The sequence below is a fragment of the Gadus morhua genome, chromosome 1 (assembly GCF_902167405.1).
Source record: "Gadus morhua chromosome 1, gadMor3.0, whole genome shotgun sequence".
In the NCBI taxonomy this organism is placed as follows: Eukaryota; Metazoa; Chordata; class Actinopteri; order Gadiformes; family Gadidae; genus Gadus; species Gadus morhua.
In genome coordinates this window covers 5,272,868-5,292,842 of record NC_044048.1, presented here as the reverse complement: position 1 = coordinate 5,292,842, position 19,975 = coordinate 5,272,868, and the positions used below count along the sequence as shown (strand labels likewise).

The following is a 19,975-nucleotide window of genomic DNA, read 5'->3' as shown; positions in this document are numbered from 1 at the left end:
AATCGCTCCTGGACTTAACATCCCCATCGTAAATGAACTCGGACTTCTGCGTCGCCCCTGTTATGCCCACCGGAATACATGCAGAAACTTTGTTTACCACCAGCAGTCTGAGCAGTGCATTCCCTCCATCTGGACGCTCGTCGCACAACAGACACGTCATCAGAGCACCACCACCAGGCTATTTCACTCTAAGCAGGACAGAAAACGTGGAGTGGGTCACAGCCTACACCGGCCCCCACGGAGACACTGTGGCAAGACCACCCCAGCACCCCGTTAAAACGTAACTCTTTTTAGAACAATCCCTCAATAACAACACATATTTAATTCATGACCACATCACCAACGAGGAGATGCACTTCATGAGGTCTACCATGGTCTTAATGAAGCGTGTTCTCTGGCTACACCTACCTTAGCAAACCCTGCACGGTGGTGGCCTTGCCGTTGTGCACCAGGGAGACTTTGGGTTGTCCCCCCTGTCCCTGCCGGTTCACTCCCTTTTTTGAATGCCTTGCATCATATGCAAACCGCCACTTTCCATTACATTTCTCCTGATTTACCGGCCCCCCCAAACCAAATCCAGCCTTCATCCCTGAGATACATGACCTCCTCACCACACTCTGCACAACCCCAGGGAAATATCATCACACTCTGTGATTTTAATATTCATGTTTACAACCGCTCTTCCTACTCTGTAGCTGAATCTTCCTGACGGTCTCAAACTCACTCTACACGTCAATGTCCCAACACACTCCAGAGGCCAACTCTTGATTGGTTGTACCTCAACTCCACCCCCATCAGCAATCTCTCGATGCACGATCTGGGCTTGTACGACCATAAGGTCATCTCAATGGAGCTACCCACCCTGTCTCCCCTCAATAAGCCCGACAGACAAATCAGTTTTAGGAACCTTAAAAACATCAAGCCATTCACCCTGACTACTGACCTCCGCCATCTCCCCACTGCCAACTCAGTCACTGAATCCGTTGGATCTCTACAATTCATCACACAGCCCCCTCCTGGAACCACCATGACCCAGTCAAGACCAGAACTGTCACCTACACATGCTCAGCCCCCTGGTACACCAGTAAGCTGCGGCTACTGAAGAGAACGGGGCGTGTCCTTAAACGGCGTTCAAGGACTCGAGACTCACTGTTCAAAAGCGAGCCTACCGGTCACATCAGAAGGCCTACAGCAAGTCCCTCAGTGACACAAGGTCCTGGTTCTACTCCCACATCTACAACAATATCCGTGGTACCTCAACCATTATTCAGCTCCTCAAACCTCAGCCCCCCCTAAACTCGGACACCACACAGGATCGGTGCAACAGCTTCATCTCTTTCTTCAAAACGAAAGTTGAAGAAAGGCATCCGCTCCCTTCTCTCCAGCCCCCCACACCACACTCCCTCCCCTCTCTCCAGCCCCCCTGCCTCCCCAACCCCCCTTCTCTCCAGCCCTCCCGCTCTCCCTGCATTTCCAGTCACATCCCCTGATGCTCAGTCCGGGACTACTCAGCCCCTCTGCTGTTCCACAGACATCCCAAAGCATGAGGTTGAAGGCATCTTAAGGAAATGGACTGCGGTAGCTCAGGAGGTAGAGCGGGTTGGCTGGTAACCTGAAGGTTGTTGGTTCGATCCCCGGCTCCTCCTAGCTGAGTGTCGATGTGTCCTTGAGCAAGGCACCTAACCCTGACTGTTAGCTCCCGACGAGCTGGCTGTCGCCTTGCATGGTTGACTCCGCCGTCGGTGTGTGAATGTGTGCGTGAATGGTAAATGTGAGGCAATATTGTAAAGCGCTTTGAGTGGCCAATGGTTAGAAAAAGCGCTATATAAATGCAGTCCAAGGAAGATGAAGCCCTCCACCTGTGCCCTGGACCCGTTTACCTTAGCCCTGATAAAAAGTCGATCCTCTGCAATAAGTCTGATGACCAAAATCATCAACCACTTCCTCCGGTCCGGCCATGTCCCCACATCTCTGAAAACTGTTGTCATCAAGTCACTCCTCAAAAAGCCCAGCCTTGACCTCGAAGTACCAATAACCGCCCCATCTCCAACCTCACTTTCCTATCAAAGAGTTCCAGTCGGTTTCCGCTCTGGCCACAGTACTGTAACTGCTCTGCTCAGGGTCACCAATGACCTGCTGATGACTGCTGATGCTTTCTCACTGGCATCACTGGCATCACTTCTCATCCTTCTCGACCTCACCACAGCATTTGACACCGTGTACCACCGCATCCTTCTACACCACCTCCACTCCTCCATCGGACCCTCTGACATTACCCTGGCCTGGTTGACATTGTATCTCACAGATAGGAGTACGGAGTATGTGTTCCTGGGAGGTGCTGCAAGTCAGACACGCACTCTGTCACCTGTGGTGTCCCTCAAGGATCAGTCCTTGGCCCAATCCTCTTCACTCTGTACATCCTCCGCCTTGGTCATGTCATCATCCGGCATGGAATATCTTTCCACTGCTACGCTGATGAGCCCAAACTCTACATCAAAACCAAACCAACTCCCTCTGCAGCCCTATCAACACCTGCCTGGAAGAGATAAAGGTGTGGATGACGGCTAACTTCCTGCAACTTAACAGCTCAAAAACGGAGGCCATTCTTGTTGGCACCCCACACCAGACCCGGTCATCCACTATCACCAGCATCACTGTCTCCCGCCACGACATCCACCTTTCATCCTCAGGCACTAACCTCGGTGTCAGAATGGACCCTCACCTGACCTTTAAGGCCTACATTAAACATCTTTGCAAGACCTCCTTCATCTATCTCAGGAAGATTGCAAAACTCCGCCCCAAAATCACTCTCCCTGATGCCGAAAAACTTGTCCACGCCTTTGTCTCCTCCAGGCTCGACTACTGCAACCCACTTCTCATCGGGATCCCCAGCAAGAACATTCAGCGGCTGCAGTACATCCAGAACTGTGCTGCCAGGATCCTGATGAGGGTGCGGAAGAACGACCACATCACACCCGTCCTCAAATCCCTTCATAGGCTTCCTGTCAAGTACAGGATTGAATTCAAAGTCTCCTTGCTGTCCCACCAGTGCCTCCATGGCACTGCCCCCCTCTGACTCACAAAACTCATCACCCCCCCATTCCTCCTCACGCAATCTCCGCTCTTGAAAGGCAAACCTCCTCCAGCCTCGGAGGACAAAGCTCCATCCACGGGCGACCGCGCCTTCTGCACAGCTGTTCCCAGTCTGTGGAACAGTCTCACCAACCATTTAAGGGCACAGACTGCAGATTATTAAAAAAAGGCTTGAAAACCTATCTTTTGAGAAAAAGCCCTTGGCTATACTACTTTAAACCTTACAATATTTTATGTAGCCTCTCTCTGCCTCGGTTTTAGTTTTAGTATATGTATATATATATTTTATATGGGTTTGGTCACAGAAATACCTACCTTGCTCTTTTTACCACTAGGCTATCCTGCCCCCAGCCCCCCTCTAAAGCTTTCCTTCCTGTCCCTGCAGATCGTACGTGCAAGCTGTGGAACCTTGGGACAGGCCAGGAGTTGGCCACTCTGAAGGGACACCCAAACAACGTGGTGTCGGTCAGGTACTGCTCCTCCTCCGGCCTGCTCTTCTCCGTCTCCACCTCCTACATCAAGGTCTGGGACATCCGGGACAACGCCAAATGTGTCCGCACGCTCACGTAAGTGGAGAACTTCTGCAAGGCTTCCCCTTTGGGGAACTGCATGGGAGAGCTAAAAAATACTTTGAGTTTAATTTCAAAGCGTTAGCGGGAGCGGGTAACCCGCTGTGGCTTTGTGTGCCACTTCCAACAGAAACCCCCAACAATCGTTAATCGTTTAAACATTTCATTAACATTTTTCATTAAAAAAAGTGTTTGAATCAGCAGTCAATTAATGAACTAAAGGGATTCAACTCACATTCACCGTGCACATAAATATGGATGAAAATATGAATGGAATAGAAAATACCAAGGAAAACTGTGAAACACGAAATTTGAATGAACCAAAGCATATTACGCGACCAATCGCCCTCTGCGCTCTAATCATACGGTTTATTGGCTCTCATCCTTCTCTGCTGAGAAGAATGACCCCGAAGGCACGCACACAGACAGACAGACAGTCAGACAGACAGACAGACAGACAGACAGACAGACAAACACCAAACCAAACCCGGGTTCTTATTTCTGTGCCCCCCCCCTCCCTCAACCCTATAAACAACCTGTGGTGTGTGTGGCTCTTCCCTCTCCAGCTCCTCAGGGCAGGTGGTGGCGGGCGACGCGTGCGCGGGCACCACCACGCGCACCATCACCTTTGCCCAAGGCGAGTACCAGATAAACCAGATCGCCCTCAACCCCTCCGGCACAGTGCTGTACGCCGCGGCGGGGAACGCTGTCCGTATCTGGGACCTCACTAGGTACGCTCCTCCTCTCGCTCCCTGAAGAACTCACTGTGTGCTTTATACAGCAGCCGGGCTGTATTCTCACCGAGGCGTCCCTCACACAACAGGGATGAGGGGGTGTTTGTTCCCCCCCCCCCCCCTTGATCCTAATCCCTGTGCGTCTGAACACACCAAATCCTGAGCGTGAAGAGCTTTTCTTTTGAAGTTGGAAATCGATTGGAGTAAAAACACAGAGTTGCTTTAATGCATCGCTGGGCTTTTTATAGAACTGAAGACCTTAAAGGACCCATGACATGCCACCAGGTGTGAGTGGGATTAGGCTTACAAGCCGTTTTGGAAATCTGGCTCTTATGACATCACAAGTGGGCATGTCCAAATAGTGTGTGACAGATAGATGGGCAACGTTTGCTACAGTCCACTGGGTAGGCTGGTAGACTGATCTATCCAGCACACATCTAGGTGGACACAACCACTTGTGATGTCATAAGATCCCGATTTTCAAACCGGCTTGTAAGGCGTATCACACACACACCTGGTGGCATGTCATGGGACCTTTAAAAACAAAACAAACTGTTGACAGATCTATGTGGACCGCTTTGGTTTTTACTTCTGCAGCGGATCTATGAGGATATCGAATGAGACATATTGAGCTCTGTTTAAGTTGGACCTAAAGTGCTTCACCCTTTTTTATGACCAAGAATGTCTTGTGTGTGTTTGTCTGTGTGTTTCTCTGTGGGTGTGTGTGTGGGAGTCTCTGTGTGCGTGCTTGTTTTTGTGTGTCTGTGTGTGGTGTGTATGTAATGCGTGTTTCTGTGTGTGTTTGTGAGTCTCTGTGCGTGCTTGTTTTTGTGTGTGTGTGTGTGTGTGTGTGTATGTAACGTGTATGTAACTCTTTGCATGTGGGCTTGTATGTGTGTGTGTCCAGGATGCAGGCCATCGGGAGGCTGACGGGGCACATCGGCTCTGTCATGTGTCTCACTGTGGGGCAGCCCCTCAAGGGCAAGGACCAGGTCATCACCGGCTCCAAGGACCACTACGTCAAGGTCTGACCCACAGTCACACAAACACACACACACACACACAAAGGAAGAAAGAAACAAACGTATGGAATGACACACACACGTTTGGAATGACACACACACACACACACACACACACACACACACACACACACACACACACACACACACACACACACACACACACACACACACACACACACACACACACACACACACACACACACAAACGTACCCACTCGGGGTGAAATGGGATTTGTATTTGTTGCGGTACTGTACGAGGTCCACAGTTCCGGGATTGGTACGAACTGCGACCCAACAATACATTAATCAATAATTTATCAGTACCAAAAAATACTAATATGTGGATACCTTGGGAAAAAATATATGTAGACATAAACCGTTAATTAATGACGGTATGTTCCGAAAAGGTTAACATGATGCATGGTTTGAAACGATGGGTCGAATCTGTGTTTTTGAGCATGACAACCTGAAAACACACACCATCAGCCCGTGCCCAGAACGTTATGGCTTGTTTAGAATAATTTCAACTTAGACGCCTCTGAAACCTCTGCAGAAACACGCCGCAGGATAGGGTGCATGGCCCCTCCCCTAACAAATATTTCTGCAGCATTTTCTCCATTGGAAACCAGTGAGGTGCTGAATGAGCACCACTGGTGCTCATTCAGCCAAAGTGTCTCAAGGAACACATAGAGGAGACAGTTGGCAGGACGCGCCAAACTAACCAAGTTGCTGCAAAACAGCAACAACAATAAAAGCAGGCACTACTATAATTTTCTTGATGTTTCTATGTGCTGCTGGAAGCCACGCTTTCAAACTTATAATTAGGGTTGGGTATCGTTTGGGTTTTATCCGATACCGGTGCCTACTCGGTACTTTTCAAACGGTTCCGGTGCTAAAACGGTTCTCGAACCGGTACTTAAAAAAACGAAACTGCACACACTTGCATACATGCACGACTTGTTATGAGTTTCACATTAAGCAGAAAGTCAGCGGACACTGAGTTGAATGGCAACAGTGTTTGCTAGCCTACTTGATATGCAAGATTTACAGTTGGCATTAAATTACTCGACTTACCCGAATTGGCTGCTGTGTGTGCTGTGACTGATAAAAATCTTTTTAAAAAATAATTACAAATAATGTTAATTACTCGCTGTAAGCAGGCAGGCACGCATCATAGCGCAACATTACTGCCAAAGTCATATTAAGTAATATAACTCAGAAAAAGAAAAAGTATTTGAAGCGAATAACGACTCTGTTTTTGATTTGTTTATTTGGTTTTGAACAGAAAGTTTTGGATGCCTGCATCGGCTTTGAGTTTGTTTGTTTTTTACTTTAAAATTACATTCGCTCGCAACACACACACACACACACACACACACACACACACACACACACGTTCATTCACGTTCACCCACTACAACCTGCCGACCTTCAATCAAAACAACCTCAAGTAAGCGATGCCGCAGCGCGTTGACAAGTCCGTCCTGAGTCTCGAGGCGCCCATAGGCTTTATGGTTAATATGTTTGAAAGCCGTGACACACTATTTTTGGCGGTATATATAAAAAAAATCATATCCTAACGAAAATACACACCGTTATTCAGTGTGAACCGGTATAGCGCCCAGCACTAACGCAAGTTGACGCCATGGGGGCGGGGCAGGGGGCGTTAAAAACGTCTGGCACCGTTATGAGGAACCGAAATGTGCGTTCTTATTCGTTCTCGTTACAACCGTTTACGTCGGAACCGGTTCCCTACTGGAACCGAGTTTCGGTGCTCAACCCTACTTGTAATTCGGTCAATGTATGTCAAACCGCACCGGTATCAAACCGAACCTCCTTTTCTGTAATCAGAGTGTGACAGCCCGTTATGCACATCTGATTGCTCTTCCACCCCTTAGTCTTTTCCTCTTTCGCAGGTGTTTGACGTAGCAGAAGGCACTCTGGGTAACGTAGGCCCGGCCCATAACTTTGAGCCCCCCCATTACGACGGCATCGAGTGCCTGGCCGTGCAGGGAGACGTGCTGTTCAGCGGGTCCCGAGACAACGGCATCAAGAAGTGGGACCTGGAGCAGCAGGAGCTCACACAGGTGTGTTGAGTGTGGTACTGGGTTAGTGGTTCCTCTCCAGAGATAGTCGCATGTTTGTTGTGTTGTGTGTTGTTAGAACTGTGACTGGAAATAGCTTTAGAGTTCTCAGCAAGCAGGCTCAATATGTTTAATTTAATGTGTAGTAAAGAGCGTGTGTGTGTGTGTGTGTGTCTGAGACTTTGTGTGTGCATGTGGGATTATGTCTGTGTGCGCATGCTGTTTTTAGATGTCGTGGGCGAGGGCTGCAGGCTAGTAGTAGGAGGTAACCGTGAGCAGGTTTCAACAGAGACAATGGCAGACAGCTGGGCGGGAGCTGAGCTAAATCTGCTCCTATTAGCACAGAGCTAGCAGCATGGCGCCTTTGTTGCTAAATAAAAATGCATTGTTGCTTGGGATTTCTGTACCAAACCAATGTCATAGCACAACGTGTGTGTGTGTGTGTGTGTGTGTGTGTGCTTGTGTGTGTGTGTGTGTGTGTGTGTGTGTGTGTGTGTGTGTGTGTGTGTGTGTGTGTGTGTGTGCACACCCGCGCGTTTGTGTATCCGTGCGTGTTTGGATATTTTTAGCAATAAAGATGACGAATTGTATGTTGCGTGTCTAAATTACATGTAATTAAATGCAAATTAGAATAATCAGTTAAAACGTGAGGTTCTGTGTGTGATTCCGTTTTGCAAATGCGTTGACTAAGCCACAGAATGAATATCTCTTTATATGTCCATATAAAAAAATATGTTTAAATTTATAAGGGATACTTTTGAAATTACAAAACAATTAAAAGTAATATCTAAATGTTTTGTACAGTGGTGTTGATCACAACTAACTACTCACAAAACAAAAGATCACTATTAATGTAATAATGTACATTCTTCCAAATCATAGTAATTCTCTTGCAGAATAAGATGCCTTTGTTGTCCTTGCGGCAAAGGGAAATGGATCAATTTAATGATTTAAAGGTTGTTCATGCTTGGTACACACTCGATCAAATTTCTAATTTAGAAAATGTGAGAGACCACACACATTTCGATAAATTAAGATAAATGTAACTGTTTTAGTCGTTTAGTGTGTGGAAGGGAACGACTTTGCCAACACAGCACTCCACACAATAACTGATTCCATTCCAACCACCAAGCTCCGATTTTCAAAATCCGAAATCTCGCCAAGCATGGTGGACGACAGTCAGGAACAATCGTTTCTTCTGAACATTTTACCGCTACAGGCTGTGCCTTCATTTCCAAAGCCATGGTTACTTGATGAATTGTTGATATTATGTTATGTCAGCGTGGCTCCTAATTGGCTATCGTCTTTCCCACATGACAATCAATTGCCTGCAACCTCGGCCTGTGTGTTGGGGTTCCCCTCATACTACAGGATATCGGATCCTAAATATTTAACATGTTTAATAATGTGCAGGATAATCTTGCAAACAACATCGTCAGACATCATTATATACAATTATAAGATATCCATGTGTGACAGCCAGCAGGTCGAAACATACATAAATCAAACGCTTTATTAATGTCTGTAGGTGGTCCTTTTCTGTCACACTTTTTGCTAGGTGCCTTTTAAAAGCAAACATGTGCTAATCTAGCACAACAGTGTTATGGTTACCATGCCAATTGAGGTGCCTAAACGAGAACTGGCATTGTCTGGAACAGAGTTCTCTTTATCCTGGCTAAAAATACAATTAGAAAGCACAAACGTCTGGCCAAGGTGGTGGTCTGTCAAATACTAATTCCACTTACTAATTAAAATCATTGGAAGGCTTTGCTTTCGAAGGAGAACCTTCTCTATAGAATATAATTACTAGTCTCAGAAACTTCTCTATTTGATATTATTACTAGTCTCAGAACATTCCCTATATAATATATGACTTGTCTCAGAACCTTTTCTATATGATATTATTACTGGTCTCAGAACCTTCTCCATTTGATATTATTAATAGTCTCGTTACCTTCTTTATAAGTAGATATTATTAGTAGACTAGAATTCTAAATAAAATACAAATCCTAGAGTTCACAGTAGAATCCTCTCCATTAATATTATTACTGGTCTTCAAAGTCAAACTCCTCCATAGGATCTGATGAAGAAACAATTCTCCACCCACCATGTTGTCCCACTCAGTTTATTTATAGACAATTGCTTTCAGGCAAACAAATGAAATTCAAAGCGAACACAGGCAGTTTACATTAAATAGTCCTTAATTTGAAGCTAAGCTATAAATGTTTAGTTAGGCAGAAGCGACTAACATGTAGTTCCTCTAATGGGCTATTGGTGAAAAATGTCGTATTAGATTTCATCTAATAATACAAAACCCAGTGTTTCCCCCAGCACTGTACAGTTAAGGCGGCCACTTTAACAACAATAGGGCCCCCCTTGACTACCAATGTATGTATATATAAAAAAAGAAAATAGTGTATATATATTTTTGCGATGTGTAAACCAGTGGCTGACGTCACGGCGGTGCGTCCATTTGTTTTACAGTCTTTGTTCTCGTCACCTACAGCAAATCCCCAACGCCCACAAGGACTGGGTGTGTGCCCTGGCGTATGTGCCCGGTCGCCCCATGCTGCTCAGCGCCTGCCGGGGGGGCATGCTGAAGGTGTGGAACGTGGAGAACTTCACCCCTATAGGCGAGGTCAAAGGTCATGACAGTCCCATCAACGCTATCTGCACCAACTCCAGGCACATCTTCACAGCGTCCAGGTCAGAGGAACTAAGCGTCTCACAACAAATCTATGGATGCATCTATTGATCAGGTTATGAATGTGGTACATACTGTCTACAGATATATGTCAAGGTCACTTTCTACACACCACCTAGCTGGCTGCCTCATTCCATCTAGGTGACTTTTCTTGGCTCCTTCAAAATTGCAAAATGTTGCAGAAAATGACCTATGAGGCCCCATGCTGCCCTAAAGGAAAACTGGTCTTACCTGTGCACACTGATAACTCAATTTGCCACAGGTGACCATCAGACTCGGCCAAGTGAGGCTACAAAAACCAGCCTTCATTCAAACACACCCCCTACAATGTCCTCGTTATACTTTGCTATGGATAAAGGGTTAGGGGTATGCCCCCTGTCAATCTGTCTGTCTGTCGGACAGTCTGTTTGGAAGTCTGTCTGTTAGTTTGGCAGTCTGACTGACTGTCTGTCTGTCTGCCAACTCTCTCTCTGTCTTTTTGTCTGTCTGGTGGTCTGTCTATTGGGGTCTGTCTGTCTGTCTGTCTGTCTGTCTGTCTGTCTGTCTGTCTGTCTGTCTGTCTGTCTGTCTGTCTGTCTGTCTGTCTGTCTGGCTGGTGGTATGTCTATCTTTCTGTCTGGGTGAGTCAGTCTGTCTGTCTGTCAGTCTTTCTGTCTTTGTGTATGTCAGTCTATCTGGGTATGTCTGTCGGTCTGAAAGGTTGAAAGGTTGCTAGTTCGATCCCCAGCAGTGTTGACGTGTCCCTGAGCAAGACACTTAACCCTAATTGCTCCTGACGAGCTGGCTGTCACCTTGCATGGTTGACTCTGCCGTCGGTGTGTCAATGTGTGTATTAACCGATGTAAGTCGCTTTGGACAAAAGCGTCTGCTAAATGCCCTAACTGTAACTGTAACTGGTCTGTCTGTTTAGTCAGCCTTTCTGTCTGTGTGTCTGTCTGCCTTTCTGTCCCTCTGTCTGTCTGTGGGTATGTCAGCCTTCCGATCCGTCTGTCCATCTATGCCACCTGTGTTTCTGTCCATTTGTGTGTGTGTGTGTGTGTGTGTGTGTGTGTGTGTGTGTGTGTGTGTGTGTGTGTGTGTGTGTGTGTGTGTGTGTGTGTGGTGTGTGTGTGTTTCCACCCCTCTGCGAGCTGGAGATGGAGGGTGGGCGGTGTTTGGCTCCACAGCGCTGCCGGGGGGCTAATAGTGGTGTTCATGATGTTTCTGCCTCCGATCTTGATATTTTCATAACAACATGGCGGTAATGCCTCACCTCTGCCGGTTCCAGCAGCAGGGCGGTGGTCTGGTTCTCACCCGCTGGTACTGGTGCCTTCTGCAAAGAGCCAGATCAGATCCTATTTTCTTTCTCGGTATTATCTGACAAGTGTTTTGTTGTGGCCGTGCTACCATTAGAGGAGGTGAGATAATGGATGTGTGCTGGCCCTCTTGCCACCACCCTCCCTCTTCTCTCTTCTCTCTGCTCTCAGCACAAGCCTGCGTTTGATAATTCACATTCTCATTCAGTCGTCCTCAGCATAATGAAAATGCGTCTGCCGACTCCCCCTTCTACACGTACGCCCGTCTGTTGTGCGTTTCTCCTCTCGTCTTTCTTTCATCTCTATCGTTGCTCTATTCCTTACTGTCAATTAAATTCTCTCTCTCTCTCGCTCTCTCTCTCGCTCTCTCTCTCTCTCTCGCTGTAGTGTTTCGCTCTCATGCTCTGCTCTCCTTTCTTCTACTGGTTGAGCCCTGTCACCTGAACTGTTCCTCTCCTTCTACACCCACCAATTCCCTCTGCTGTTCTCCACCTACCCATCCGCCACTTTCCTCTCCTCTTCTTCCTTCTCCTCCTCTCCTCACCTCTTATCCCTCCTCTCCACATAACTCTTCTCCTCCCCTCCTCTCCCCCTCCCCTCCCTCCTCCCCTCCTCTCCCCCCACCAGTGACTGCAGGGTGAAGCTGTGGAGCTACGTCCCGGGCCTGACTCCCTGTCTCCCTCGCCGGGTGCTGGCCATCAAGGGCCGAGCCACCAGTCTCCCCTGAGTGTCTCACCAGCCCCTTCCTCCTTCCTCTGGTACTTCACACTAACCATCCTCCTTCTAGTCACCTTTCTTATCCCTCACCGCCTCAGCATATCCTCCTTTGTCATCCAGATATTTTTTCTCATTTCCCCTCGCTGTTGGCTTTACCATCCCTGGTTATTCTCATCTTTTCGCTCTTCATTTCTCCCTGGGTTTCTTTAAATCTCTGTTGTCCTCAGTTTGTTGTGTCCTTTCATAAATAAATCACCAGCACATATCAGCTACATACAAGGGACGCCTTTCTGTTCACAGCAGCTTCCAGACGCTTTTTTTCCCAAATGTATTACACCACCTCACGCTGAGTTAACCATCTCCATTGTGACCCAGTAGACACTGGCCTGGGGCTTCATTTATTTCCATAAATGCTTGTTTGACCTAATTGATTTGACCAGGTCAAGGTGTCGTGGTTTATATCGTTATGAGCCAACTCTGGGCTGCTGTGAGACGCAGCGATAACAAAGCCCTCTTGATGCAGTGACTTATCCTAAGGATCCTAATGATCCTCTTCATTCTATAGAATATAGAGAATGTACAGCTTTGATTATCGTGTACACTTTGCCAAGGAGTTCCTTATACCATAAGAGTTGTTTAACAGTTTAAAGGAAATGGATGTCATAACCAGACACCATTGTTGCCTGTGTGTGTGTGTGTGTGTGTGTGTGTGTGTGTGTATACATTGTGTCTGAGTGTGTTTGTGTCTTTCTAAGAAATAACACAATGACTTCTCTCTACCTGGTCTCTGAAGCGACATGAGGGTGAAGATCTGGCAATCGAAGGCGAGGAAGAAGAGCTGAAGGATCAGTGGATCGCGTTGGGGGACGGATTGACTGTAGCTTTGACCTCTGACCTGCAACCGTCTCCTACACAGGGGGGGGGGGGGTGGGCTGGACCTGAAAGACGCTAACAAACTAATTTATCCGTTCGTCACTTAGAGAAAAAAAATGAAAAAGAGACATGCAATATGTTGGACCACATCTGCTGTTTTTTGTGTTGTTTTCTCCGTTTGATCTGCCAATCTTAAAGTGCCAAGTGCCAATATCTGTTGCCAGTTTCTTCGGCCAGAGAAACACCCGGTCGATGCGTCTTTTCCCGGTCCTCCAAGATCCATCTGGAAAGAAAAAAAGAAAAAGTGTCCTTCTGTTTATTTGTCAAGAGATGAAAACAGAAACGAAAACATGACAAGTGCTGCTCAGAGACATCTTCCTGTGTGTATATTTATTATTAAGACTTGTTCTAGAATGACATTGACTGTCATGATTCCTGATCCTACTGACTGAAACTCCCTCACCATCCCTGTCCCCCCATCCCGGCCAAAGACTGGACGTTCAACTGTTGGTCCTTCTCTTCTAAGTCATGGGTCATGGATCAGACTGGATGACAGCTGGCCTTCCAATAGGGAACATCCATTCTCCGCGCTGGCTGTGGTGGACCCACCGTGGACAGGATGCTCCTGAATAAACCATCACTGAAATGAGATGAAAAAATCTAAAGTTAAGATTGATGGTAGAAAACAAACATGCATGGGTCAGGGTCACTGTACTTCATGGTTTTGCTTGTCATTTTTCTTTTTGTATTTTTTTTTGCTGTAATCCACTCTCCACTCTCTCCTGTCAGTCTACACCACTGACACTACTCCACCCTCCCACCTCCATCTTCATTTACTGCCATTTTGTTTTGTCCTTCCCTACCTCAATTGTTTTATTTTTTTGTTTAGAAGAAAGCTGAGCCGGCACCTATTTATGGGTTTCTGAGAATAACTGACTGCTTTGCTTTTCCGACCTGTTAATTTATGTTGCCAATAGGCCCTGGGTGGGCCCCCTGGGTGGGCCCCCTGGGTCTGCCCACCACTGACCTGGCACAGAGCATGTCCACCAGCGCCTCTCCATACTGTGTATTTATATCTGCACTGCTTACTTCAGCGGAAACTAAACATAATGCAACACATCCCCAACACATTACGCACACACAAACTCACACACTCTGCAATACTTGTGATCTAAGTACTTTAGGGACAGCCTAGCTCCGGGACAAGGGAGAGAGGGAGCCCCCAGTACCCACACACACACCCACATCCCCCAGCCTTATCACCAGCATCAAACTGCCGAGCCCTGCTGGAGCCTTCACCTCCCCACCAGTCACTCCTCTTCCCAGGGAGAGAGAGGAGGAAGAAGCACATTAATTGGTGCTCTTCCCGCTCTGCCTGCGGCAGCCGTTTGAAGCGCTAAAAATAGTCTGAGAGTGAGGAGGGATTTCTTCTTTAAATGTCCTGATTATTATTTTCCGCTGCGACATGACAGAGAACCTTTCATTTGATGAATTTGTTTTTTTGTTGTTTGAGCAAGGCTGTCTATCCGGCTCAAACAAACACACTCACACACAAATAAGCAGGTGCTCTAGCACGCATGCAGGCGTCCACGAATACACACACACGCACACCACACATACACTCGCACAGAGCCTTATTGGAGGATGTTGATCATTTCCATTCTTGGATTGCGAATTAGCTCTTCGTACTACAGCTTTGTTTAGAGTCCATTGAGCTATATTTATTCACTCTCCAAGAACACACACAGAAGTGCATTACACACAAGCAAAGATACCACACACACTCGCACAGACTGCTCGCAAAAGTAACAAGTCTAGAATTAAAGGTTTGATCTGTTATCTCTCTATTGGCTGCTGTTAGGCAGAGTGTTTCCTCATGTTTTCAGTGGTGGTGAGTTCTGTTTGCTTCCCTCACTGGATTAATGACTCTGACACATCATTAGCTGCTTGGATCTTATCCTATATTAACATTACTGGTACATATGGATTGGCCGTTGTACCAAACACAAACACACACACACACACACACACACACACACACACACACACACACACACACACACACACACACACACACACACAGAGAAGTAGTGAACTGCACATGGTAAAGTTGACGCGGGAACACATTAAGTAGTCCCACTAAGTGTTATATTCTAAAAAATGTTGACAGGAGCTCCGTATACAATGCAATGTCTCTGTATAGGTAGCTGCATATACAGCCTTTGACATGTTTGATCTGGTGTGTGTGTGCGCGCGCGTGCGCGTGCGTGCGTGCGTGTGTGTGTGTGTGTGTGTGTGTTTGAATGAGAAAAATGTGATCACTCAGGAATGAATTGTAAGATGGTTGTTTTAGCCAAAATCATTTTTGACATTTCAGAAAATGTATGTAGCTCATATGAATTTAACCAAATGCTTATTTTTATTTCTTTATTTTTATTATAATTCCAATGTGTTTTTTTCTTCATTGCTTTGTGCTCCCGTTCTTGTATTCAATCATTCATTGTTTGTGTTTTAATCATGCAGACCCCTTTTTTAATCTCTCCCCTCCCGGTTTGTTCCCTTGAACCCTTCCAATACTTAACTTCGGTATTCAATTCAATTTTCTTTCTGAATGGAAATTCCGTAATTTTATTTAGGATTTCTAATTTGGCTAATTTGGCTTTTCACTCAAGGGTTTTTCCACTCGCGCTCTTCTGAAAACGCGCTTGGCTTCCAATCCTCCAGTTTAGCCCGGTTGCTATAGCGCTCCAGCTTACCGTTTGGTCTCCAACCTCACAAACATGCCAGAGTTTTATGAGGTTATTTTCTCTTTTTTCCCCACTGTGATTTTGTTGTACTGTGATTAAGTAGTAATCCTAGGTACTTCTTAAGGTATAGCCTGGCTCCATGTTGACTGGAACATGTTTTGTTCAAAAACCCTCCAGAAGCAGATGCTTGTGCATCCTCAGTGCTGTGCATAGGGGTCTACAGTGTGTGTGCCCCCTTCTGCGTGCGCTTACATCCCATTGGCTTAACGTCTCTGGCTGGCTGCTATTCTCCACAAGAATCCCCGCCCCTATTATCCCTCCCAGAATGTGTTATTCCGTATTCATCTATGCACACACAAACTAAATATGGAGATTGTTTGTCCAGACTTGTCTTAGTGAGCTTCTAGCTCTGCCAATGTCAACCCCTTCCCTTGTGCTGATCTTCTGTATATAAATGTATCCCCTGTGTTTCAATCTAGGGAGAGATGTTGTCATGTTTAACAATGTAGCTGGCAGACATAAAGTAGCCTACTTGCTATTGAATCCTGCTTATCAGTCCTAGCACTGTTTCACAGGCACACAGTCCAAAGTCGAGCCTTGACTCTCGAGTTTACAGAGTTTGTGATGACCATTGTGTTTATCACAAATCAAACCTATACTGGAATTTTGGCATTTTTGTGGACTGTTGGTGGATAAGTTATTGGTTTGGTGAATACAATGCTTTACATACAATCTGAGTGTGAAAATGTTTCCAATAGCTCAAGCACATTGTTGTAGGATTTGGTCTCAATTAATGCTATTCCGCTTCATTTGAGCTATCAATGGCTATGGCTACCGCTTAGACGCACACCTCATGTTAATATTACCAAACCGACTCAGCCATCCAATCAGCGGGCGAGCCGGGGATCATGTGACTAATGAGACTTTGAGTTCCTTAACCCCAGAAGTACAAGCATCTGAGCAGCAGGAATGAGGCCACAGCCAAGGTATAAATGGCCTCAACACATAAAGGTATAAGGAGGACTTGTAGAGGTGGTGCAAAAATGTAGGATTCACTGTCGTTGCTGGAATTTTAAATAGATTCCAATTCCGCCTGGAGTACGGATCATATTATTCGGCCATCATCTTCTCTGCTTATTCGACCAGTTTGGCTGATGGAATGACCTTCAAAACCAACGCGCAGATCCCCCTGCAGGGCACTGCGCTGCAGAGCGGGGGAACGCATCTGAAACACAGCCAAGTGTTGTTCATGAGGGGACTGTGGGCTCGGGTGCTCGGTTGAAGAACCACAAGTGCACACATTTCTTTGCCCTGCTGTCGCGGAAAATGATTTTACGTGTGTGTGTGTGTGTTTGTGTGGCTAGAAGTGAGGTCACTTGGGTAGCAGGTATATGTGAACTATGAGCTCTTGGGACGTTAAGCACGGTCGAAGGTCATATGTGCCTTTTATTGCACTGAAAACTTCCTCCATTAAGACTGTAAATGTATGTACAGCTTTGATTATGTTTGTCCAGTACATTTTGGGTTTTTATTTTTTTATTTTTAATCCGACAATGCATGTAACCAAACCATGTAAATTGTCTCTTGACTGTAAATAGTGTAAGTACGTATTTAATGATGAACACATGGAGGTCCCATGGCGAAAATAAAACCTAGTTGAATACTGCTGTTCCTGTTTGTGTCGTCCCTTTCTGAAGCCTCCTTTTTGTTTGATTAGGGGTAACATGAAAGAATGTCCTGTCATTTTATCATGCAAACAATTTTATGTTTGGCAATGTCTGTTTGTTAATGCTATGCATACCAAGTTTAATGCTGATAGATGAAATACGCAAACTGAGTTTGAAAATGCCATCTGCGGCAGAAATCCATTGTACGATAGGAACTCATCCCCTGGCATGAATGGGTGGCTTGGAAATAATGGAAATATTTGTTATGATTTGGAGTCATATATTTGTATGTTTATTTATCCACCTTTTGTGTACTTCTGTAACCTTGTACGCAACATACTGAGATAACTTCTAGTGGTGGATTGTGCTGCATTACCTTATGAACAAATGTTTGGCATCATAACCTTATCTCACCCAATCACGAGATGTGGTGAACTTGGTCCACCTTTGGTTTCAGAGATCATTATGGGATGATGTTCACCTTTGGGGGGATTCAGATCCTCACCGCATCATGTCAGGGACTTGCATCAACCTATCCCGGTTTGTTTCTCTATAACGACCGGCTGGCTTTACATTATCCCGCTTATTATATAGCAACTTCCTAAAGGAAACAATTATCTGACTAAAAATAAAGAACACAAAAATATTGTGTTATTTAAAACAAATTTGTATTGCTTCTTCTTAAGCAAAGTCTTTTCGATTCTAAGGTTAGAATTAGCCTCCATTTAGAGTATATTTTATGGCATTGATCTGGTCTAGAAATAACAGACTGCTGAATGCCGTAATTGACAAATCAAAATAAGTGGAGACGGTGGTGGACTACAGAAAGTCTCCAGCAGCACTGGCCCCAATCTTGCTTCATGGTTCCCCGGTGAACACTGGCGAATCATTTCGCTTCCTGGGCACAGTCATCTCCCGTGACCTAAAGTGGGAATCAAATATCAGGTCTCACCAAGAAAGCACCCACCAGAGGATCTACTTTCTTTGGCAGCTGAGGAAATGTCTCCTGCCCTTGTCAATGCTGGTTCAGCTCTACTAAGCCACCATAGAGTCCATCCAAAACTCCTCAACTCAAAGCCCCCCTCCCTACACACACACACACACACACACACACACACACACACACACACACACACACACACACACACACACACACACACACACACACACACACACACTGACATTCCACATTTGTGCACATTTGCACATAGCACATAGCACTGTTAAAGTGGAATTTGCTGTGAACCATATATATATATATATATTTCCTGTCTATCTACCCCATTGCACATTTATGTTTAGTTTATTTTATGTACATTCTTGGCAGATATCTGTTTTTGTTTTTATGTTTCCATAACTTATTTATTTATTTAGTTATTTATCTATTTTTAGTCGTGTTTGTCATTGTTGTTACGTCTGCTCTATGTGCCTTACCTTTAATTGCCCCCTGGGGATGAATACATTTTTCTTGAATCTTGAATCCTCACCTCCTCCATCTCAGTCTGGTACCCAGCTGCCAAAGCTAGGGACAAGGGAAGACTGCAGCGCATCGTCCGCACTGCTGAGAGGGTGACTGGCTGCAGCCGGCCCGCTCTGTGCAGCCTGCACCCCTCCAGCACCCTAAGGTGGACGTCCCCTCCCATCCCGGACAGTGTTATTCAGACACTCCCCACCGGCAGGGGGCTGCGTTCCATCAGGACCTCCAGCCACAAGAACAGTGTTTTCCCTGCGCAGTCAGCCTTCTGAACAAGGCATAACCCTCCTCACCGCCACCCACACACACACACACACACACACACACACACACACACACACACACACACACACACACACACACACACACACACACACACACACACACACACACACACACACACACACCACCCCGCCCCCCTCTCCAACATGCCAGCACTTGCACTATATGCTGGAGAATGCTCCTCTTGTCTTTTTTTGTCATAGATATCATCATGTATGCCCTGTCCTTTAATTTACTTATTATGACTTATTTATTAGGTCCCTGACAAGACTAGCCATCTTTTTTTAGCCTAGTCAAATTCCTTGTTTTTCATTCTGTGGAAACTTTGCAAAATAAACTTCATTCTGATCCTGATTCTGATTCTGAATCTGCTTCTGATCAGAATCGACTATTCAACAATGATGTGTAAATAAGTCAAAAGCACAGCATCCAAGCCATTATTTGCTGGCTGGCTGAATTTTATTTTTATTTTATTGATACAAATATGATTTTATTGCTTCACCTAAAATAAATTGTCCATTTGATTATACGGTTAGAAATAATATCCATGGACAGTGTCTGTTATTCATAGCAGCTGTCTACTTTGCAGAAATAACAAACAGTAGAATGCCGTAATCAATCAGTGATTGACTATCCAACAAAGCCTTTTATCAGTCCTGAAGGGCTCAACTGTGTTTTCTTGGCATTTGGTTTATTAAAGTTATTTGATTG

At 45.7% G+C, this 19,975-nt stretch overlaps 1 protein-coding gene across 4 annotated transcripts in view; it reads left to right on the top strand.

The window, feature by feature from the left end:
* kif21b (kinesin family member 21B) overlaps positions 1-17,510 on the top strand; it is a 64,175-nt gene extending 46,665 nt beyond the window's left edge. For 3 of the 4 annotated variants that reach the window (XM_030372998.1, XM_030373076.1, XM_030372937.1), the window contains 7 exons: positions 3,479-3,659; positions 4,229-4,393; positions 5,304-5,421; positions 7,338-7,508; positions 10,012-10,211; positions 12,132-12,262; positions 13,015-17,510. In XM_030372998.1, the coding sequence (XP_030228858.1) occupies positions 3,479-3,659; positions 4,229-4,393; positions 5,304-5,421; positions 7,338-7,508; positions 10,012-10,211; positions 12,132-12,231 (935 nt within the window). In that variant the 3' untranslated portion in view covers positions 12,232-12,262; positions 13,015-17,510. The remainder of the gene's footprint in view (positions 1-3,478; positions 3,660-4,228; positions 4,394-5,303; positions 5,422-7,337; positions 7,509-10,011; positions 10,212-12,131; positions 12,263-13,014) is intronic. The other variant, XM_030373155.1, reaches the window with a different exon arrangement.
* The last annotated feature ends 2,465 nt before the right edge of the window (positions 17,511-19,975 follow it).